Raw genomic sequence first — 7827 nt, 5'->3', positions numbered from 1 at the left:
TATGTCTCTCCTTCTGTCTCTCTCTATCTCTGTCTCTCTCCCTCCCTGCCTCTCCCTATGTCTCTCCTTCTGTCTCTCTCTATCTCTGTCTCTCTCCCTCCCTGCCTCTCCCTATGTCTCTCCTTCTGTCTCTCTCTATCTCTGTCTCTCTCCCTCCCTGCCTCTCCCTATGTCTCTCCTTCTCTCTCTCTATCTCTGTCTCTCTCCCTCCCTGCCTCTCCCTATGTCTCTCCTTCTGTCTCTCTCAATCTCTGTCTCTCTCTCCCTTCCTCTCTCCCTCACTCACTCACTCACTCACTCACTCACTCACTCACTCACTCACTCACTCACTCACTCACTCACTCACTCACTCACTCTCTGTATCTCTCTCCCTGCCTCTCTCACTCTCTGTCTCTCTCTCCCTGCCTCTCTCTCACACCATCTCTCTGTCTCATTCTCTCTCTTTCTCCAGCCATACGGGACTTTGTATTAGTACCCCAGCACACCACTCCCACCAACGCTACTAAAGAGATCGATGCCCTCTACGATGTCTTCCTGGATGTCAAGAAGAAATGGAAGACCGAGGTAACAGTGTTTCTGTGATTTATTGTGATGGTGTAGGTAGACTATATTACATGGATTTATTGTGATGGTGCAGACTATTACATGGATTTATTGTGATGGTGTAGACTATATTACATGGATTTATTGTGATGGTGCAGACTATTACATGGATTTATTGTGATGGTGTAGGTAGGCTATATTACATGGATTTATTGTGATGGTGTAGACTATATTACATGGATTTATTGTGATGGTGTAGGTAGACTATATTACATGGATTTATTGTGATGGTGTAGGTAGACTATATTACATGGATTTATTGTGATGGTGTAGACTATATTACATGGATTTATTGTGATGGTGTAGGTAGACTATATTACATGGATTTATTGTGATGGTGTAGACTATATTACATGGATTTATTGTGATGGTGTAGACTATATTACATGGATTTATTGTGATGGTGTAGGTAGACTATATTACATGGATTTATTGTGATGGTGTAGACTATATTACATGGATTTATTGTGATGGTGTAGACTATATTACATGGATTTATTGTGATGGTGTAGGTAGGCTATATTACATGGATTTATTGTGATGGTGTAGGTAGACTATATTACATGGATTTATTGTGATGGTGTAGGTAGACTATATTACATGGATTTATTGTGATGGTGTAGACTATATTACATGGATTTATTGTGATGGTGTAGGTAGACTATATTACATGGATTTATTGTGATGGTGTAGGTAGACTATATTACATGGATTTATTGTGATGGTGTAGGTAGACTATATTACATGGATTTATTGTGATGGTGTAGGTAGACTATATTACATGTATTTATTGTGATGGTGTAGGTAGACTATATTACATGTATTTATTGTGATGGTGTAGACTATATTACATGGATTTATTGTGATGGTGTAGGTAGACTATATTACATGTATTTATTGTGATGGTGTAGGTAGACTATATTACATGTATTTATTGTGATGGTGTAGGTAGACTATATTACATGGATTTATTGTGATGGTGTAGACTATATTACATGTATTTATTGTGATGGTGTAGACTATATTACATGGATTTATTGTGATGGTGCAGACTATATTACATGGATTTATTGTGATGGTGTAGGCTATATTACATGGATTTATTGTGATGGTGTAGACTATATTACATGGATTTATTGTGATGGTGTAGACTATATTACATGGATTTATTGTGATGGTGTAGGTAGACTATATTACATGGATTTATTGTGATGGTGTAGACTATATTACATGGATTTATTGTGATGGTGTAGGTAGACTATATTACATGGATTTATTGTGATGGTGTAGGTAGACTATATTACATGGATTTATTGTGATGGTGTAGGTAGACTATATTACATGGATTTATTGTGATGGTGTAGGTAGACTATATTACATGGATTTATTGTGATGGTGTAGGTAGACTATATTACATGGATTTATTGTGATGGTGTAGACTATATTACATGGATTTATTGTGATGGTGTAGACTATATTACATGGATTTATTGTGATGGTGTAGGTACAGTATATTACATGGATTTATTGTGATGGTGTAGGTAGACTATATTACATGGATTTATTGTGATGGTGTAGACTATATTACATGGATTTATTGTGATGGTGTAGGTAGACTATATTACATGTATTTATTGTGATGGTGTAGACTATATTACATGGATTTATTGTGATGGTGTAGACTATATTACATGGATTTATTGTGATGGTGTAGACTATATTACATGGATTTATTGTGATGGTGTAGGTAGACTATATTACATGGATTTATTGTGATGGTGTAGGTAGACTATATTACATGGATTTATTGTGCTGGTGTTGGTAGACTATATTACATGGATTTATTGTGATGGTGTAGACTATATTACATGTATTTATTGTGATGGTGTAGACTATATTACATGGATTTATTGTGATGGTGTTGGTAGACTATATTACATGGATTTATTGTGATGGTGTAGGTAGACTATATTACATGGATTTATTGTGATGGTGTAGGTAGACTATATTACATGGATTTATTGTGATGGTATAGACTATATTACATGGATTTATTGTGATGGTGTAGGTAGACTATATTACATGTATTTATTGTGATGGTGTAGACTATATTACATGGATTTATTGTGACGGTGTAGGTAGACTATATTACATGGATTTATTGTGATGGTATAGACTATATTACATGGATTTAATGTGATGGTGTAGACTATATTACATGGATTTATTGTGATGGTGTAGACTATATTACATGGATTTATTGTGATGGTGTAGACTATATTACATGGATTTATTGTGATGGTGTAGGTAGACTATATTACATGGATTTATTGTGATGGTGTAGGTAGACTATATTACATGGATTTATTGTGATGGTGTAGGTAGACTATATTACATGGATTTATTGTGATGGTGTAGACTATATTACATGGATTTATTGTGATGGTGTAGACTATATTACATGGATTTATTGTGATGGTGTAGGTAGACTATATTACATGGATTTATTGTGATGGTGTAGGTAGACTATATTACATGGATTTATTGTGATGGTGTAGGTAGACTATATTACATGGATTTATTGTGATGGTGTAGGTAGACTATATTACATGGATTTATTGTGATGGTGTAGACTATATTACATGGATTTATTGTGATGGTGTAGACTATATTACATGGATTTATTGTGATGGTGTAGACTATATTACATGGATTTATTGTGATGGTGTAGGTAGACTATATTACATGGATTTATTGTGATGGTGTAGACTATATTACATGGATTTATTGTGATGGTGTAGGTAGACTATATTACATGGATTTATTGTGATGGTGTAGACTATATTACATGGATTTAATGTGATGGTGTAGACTATATTACATGGATTTATTGTGATGGTGTAGACTATATTACATGGATTTATTGTGCTGGTGTAGGTAGACTATATTACATGGATGTATTGTGCTGGTGTAGGTAGACTATATTACATGGATTTATTGTGCTGGTGTAGGTAGACTATATTACATGGATGTATTGTGCTGGTGTAGGTAGACTATATTACATGTATTTATTTATTTATTACATTTAACTGTGTGTGTGTGTGTGTGTGTGTGTGTGTGTGTGTAGATGGTGATGTTCCTAGGGGATTTTAACTGTGTGTGTGTGTGTGTGTGTGTGTGTGTGTGTGTGTGTGCAGATGTGTGTGTGTGTGTGTGTGTGTGTGTGTGTGTGTGTGTGTAGATGGTGATGTTCCTAGGGATTTTAACTGTGTGTGTGTGTGTGTGTGTGTGTGTGTGTGTGTGTGTGTGTGTGTGTGTGTGTGTGTGTGTGTGTGTGTGTGTGTGTGTGTGTAGATGGTGATGTTCCTAGGGGATTTTAACGCTGACTGTGGCTACGTGGCCAAGAAGAACAGGCAGCATGTACGTCTCTATAGTAACCAGGCCTTCCTGTGGCTAATAGGGGACACAGAGGACACCACCGTTAGACAAACCACCACCTGTGCCTACGACAGGTACGTCTGTGTGTCTGTCTGTGTCTGTGTGTGTGTGTGCTCGTGTGTGTGTGTGTGTGTGTGTGTGTGTGTGTGTGTGTGTGTGTGTGTGTGTGTGTGTGTGTGTGTGTGTGTGTGTGTGTGTGTGTGTGTGTGTGTGTGTGTGTGTGTGTGTGTGTGTGTGTGTGCATCGAAGGCTGTCCAGTGCACTGGTCTACAATGCACCTTTGACAGTGCACTGTGTGGTAATCCTGTGTGGTAATCCTGTGTGGTAATTCTGTGTGTTAACCCTGTGTGTTAACCCTGTGTGGTAACCCTGTGTGGTAATCCTGTGTGTTAACCCTGTGTGGTAATCCTGTGTGTTAACCCTGTGTGGTAACCCTGTGTGGTAATCCTGTGTGGTAATCCTGTGTGGTAACCCTGTGTGGTAATCCTGTGTGTTAACCCTGTGTGGTAATCCTGTGTGGTAATCCTGTGTGGTAATTCTGTGTTGTAATCCTGTGTGTTAACCCTGTGTGGTAATCCTGTGTCTTACCCCTGTGTGGTAATCCTGTGTGTTAACCCTGTGTGGTAATCCTGTGTGGTAACCCTGTGTGTTAATCCTGTGTGGTAATCCTGTGTGGTAATCCTGTGTGGTAATCCTGTGTGGTAATCCTGTGCGGTAATCCTGTGTGTTAACCCTGTGTGTTAATCCTGTGTGGTAATCCTGTGTGTGTTGTAGGATCGTGGTCCACGGGGCATTTGAAAAAGCCATCGTGCCCCAGTCCGCACAACCTTTCAACTTCGCCAAAGAATACGGCCTCACAGAGGAACAGGTAACACACCCACAGAGTCAATTCAACAGGAAACACACCCACAGAGTCAATTCAACAGGAAACACACCCACATAGTCAATTCAACAGGAAACACACCCACAGAGTCAATTCAACAGGTAACACACACACATAGTCAATTCAACAGGTAACACACCCACAGAGTCAATTCAACAGGTAACACACCCACATAGTCAATTCAACAGGTAACACACCCACATAGTCAATTCAACAGGTAACACACCCACAGAGTCAATTCAACAGGTAACACACCCACATAGTCAATTCAACAGGCAACACACCCACAGAGTCAATTCAACAGGAAACACACCCACATAGTCAATTCAACAGGTAACACACCCACAGAGAGTCAATTCAACAGGTAACACACCCACAGAGTCAATTCAACAGGTAACACACCCACAGAGTCAATTCAACAGGTAACACACCCACAGAGTCAATTCAACAGGAAACACACCCACATAGTCAATTCAACAGGTAACACACCCACAGAGTCAATTCAACAGGTAACACACCCACATAGTCAATTCAACAGGAAACACACCCACAGAGTCAATTCAACAGGTAACACACCCACATAGTCAATTCAACAGGTAACACACCCACAGAGTCAATTCAACAGGTAACACACCCACATAGTCAATTCAACAGGTAACACACCCACAGAGTCAATTCAACAGGTAACACACCCACAGAGTCAATTCAACAGGCAACACACCCACATAGTCAATTCAACAGGTAACACACCCACAGAGTCAATTCAACAGGAAACACACCCACAGAGTCAATTCAACAGGCAACACACCCACAGAGTCAATTCAACAGGCAACACACCCACAGAGTCAATTCAACAGGTAACACACCCACAGAGTCAATTCAACAGGCAACACACCCACAGAGTCAATTCAACAGGAAACACACCCACAGAGTCAATTCAACAGGAAACACACCCACAGAGTCAATTCAACAGGAAACACACCCACAGAGTCAATTCAGGAAGTATATTATATCAATGTGTGCATGTGTGTCTTTTCCAGGCGCTGGACGTCAGTGACCACTACCCAGTGGAGGTTGAGTTGAAGGCGGGGTCAGAACATTTGGGAGGCCACACCCTTCTGATCATCCTCATGGCCTTCTTCATCTCCACCTGAACCTGTGGCCACGTTCCAGGCCGACTATACTGCATTGCATCAACCAATGGTTGTGTCCCACGTCAAGCATCAGATGGCTATACTGTATCATATGATGTGTACTGAACAAAAATACAAACACCACATTAAACAATTTCAAAGATTTTACTGAGTTACAGTTCATAGAAGGAAATCAGTCAATTTAAATAAATTAGGCCCTAATCTATGGATTTCACATGACTGGGTACAGCCGTGGGTTGGCCTGGAAGGGCATAGGCCCACCCATTGGGGAGCCAGGCTAAGCCAATAAGAATACGTTTTTCCCCATAACAGGCTTTATTACAGACAGAAATGCTCCTCAGTACCCCCTCCTCAGACCATTCCACAAGTGAAGAAGCCAGATGTGGAGGTCCTGGGCTGGCGTGGTTACACGTGGTCTGCGGTTTTTAGTCCGGTTGGACGTACTTCCCAATTCTCTAAAACAAGGTTGGATGCGGCTTATGGTAGAGATATGCACATTCAATTATCTGGCAACAGCTCTGGTGGACATTCCTGCAGTCAGAATGCCAATTGCACACTCCCTCAAAACTTGAGACATCTGTGGCATTGTGTTTTGTGACAAAACTGCACTTTTAAAGTAGCATTTCATTGTCCCCAGCGTAATGATCATGCTGTTGATTCAGCTTCTTGATATGCCACACCTGTCAGGTGGATGGATTATCTTGGCAAAGGAGAAATGCTCACTAACAGAGATATAAACAAATTTGTGCACAAAATCTTAATGAAATAAGCTTTTTTTTTTGCATATGAATTAGAATTTTGGGGATTTTTAATTTCAGCTCATGAGACATGGTACCAAAAATGTACATGTTGCATTTATATTCTTGTTCAGTGTAGTTAGCATAATATGTTAAACACCTGTACAGGAGTTGTGAGATCTGGCAGTCATCTGCAATGTCGTCAGCCTGGAACACGACCAGTGTGTGTGTGATGAGAGAACTCCATGAGACTTCTGGTTCGAATACCAATTCAGACAAAGTGAAAAACCTGCCTGTGTGCCCTTGAGCAAGGCACTTAACCCTAATTTGCTCAGGCACAGTACTTCTATAGCTGACCCTGTAAAACATTTCACTGCACCTATCTGATATATGTAACAATAAAACAGTTTTTTTGCTGACACACAGGAGTATTCAATCAAACACCTATTTCAGTCGTTCCATAGTATCTCATAGCTCAATGAAATCACAGAACGACCGTTAACACCCCTACTACTACCTGAATGATCAGAACCTGAATGACTACTACCTGAATGATCAGAACCTGAATGACTACTACCTGAATGATCAGAACCTGAATGACTACTACCTGAATGATCAGAACCTGAATGACTACTACCTGAATGATCAGAACCTGAATGACTACTACCTGAATGATCAGAACCTGAATGACTACTACCTGAATGATCAGAACCTGAATGACTACTACCTGAATGATCAGAACCTGAATGACTACTACCTGAATGATCAGAACCTGAATGACTACTACCTGAATGATCAGAACCTGAATGACTACTACCTGAATGATCAGAACCTGAATGACTACTACCTGAATGATAAGAACCTGAATGACTACTACCTGAATGATCGGAACCTGAATGACTATTACCTGAATGATCAGAACCTGAATGACTACTACCTGAATGATCAGAACCTGAATGACTACTACCTGAATGATCAGAACCTGAATGACTACTACCTGAATGATCAGAAC

At 39.8% G+C, this 7827-nt stretch overlaps 1 protein-coding gene and 1 long non-coding RNA gene across 6 annotated transcripts in view; both read left to right on the top strand.

Moving 5' to 3' along the window:
• The window catches only part of LOC127912294 (deoxyribonuclease gamma-like), a 35219-nt gene extending 27985 nt beyond the window's left edge, over window positions 1-7234 (top strand). For all 4 annotated transcript variants that reach the window (XM_052481181.1, XM_052481183.1, XM_052481180.1 and 1 more), the window contains exons 6-9: window positions 452-564; window positions 3958-4115; window positions 4816-4909; window positions 5965-7234. In XM_052481181.1, the coding sequence (XP_052337141.1) occupies window positions 452-564; window positions 3958-4115; window positions 4816-4909; window positions 5965-6078 (479 nt within the window). In that variant the 3' untranslated portion in view covers window positions 6079-7234. The remainder of the gene's footprint in view (window positions 1-451; window positions 565-3957; window positions 4116-4815; window positions 4910-5964) is intronic.
• Window positions 4917-5956, top strand: LOC127912297 (uncharacterized). Of its 2 annotated transcripts, none has more exons than XR_008081663.1 (3): window positions 4917-5025; window positions 5171-5257; window positions 5289-5956. It is a non-coding gene; the product is annotated as an uncharacterized LOC127912297 (long non-coding RNA). The 2 variants fall into 2 exon arrangements; XR_008081664.1 differs by lacking the exon at window positions 4917-5025 and having other exon boundaries at window positions 5048-5257; window positions 5289-5433; window positions 5579-5956.
• Window positions 7235-7827: the final 593 nt, after the last annotated feature.

The sequence above is a fragment of the Oncorhynchus keta genome, chromosome 27 (genome assembly GCF_023373465.1).
Source record: "Oncorhynchus keta strain PuntledgeMale-10-30-2019 chromosome 27, Oket_V2, whole genome shotgun sequence".
Classification (NCBI taxonomy): Eukaryota; Metazoa; Chordata; class Actinopteri; order Salmoniformes; family Salmonidae; genus Oncorhynchus; species Oncorhynchus keta.
Note: the sequence above shows the minus strand (reverse complement) of the source record. Positions and strands in the feature narration are given on the sequence as shown.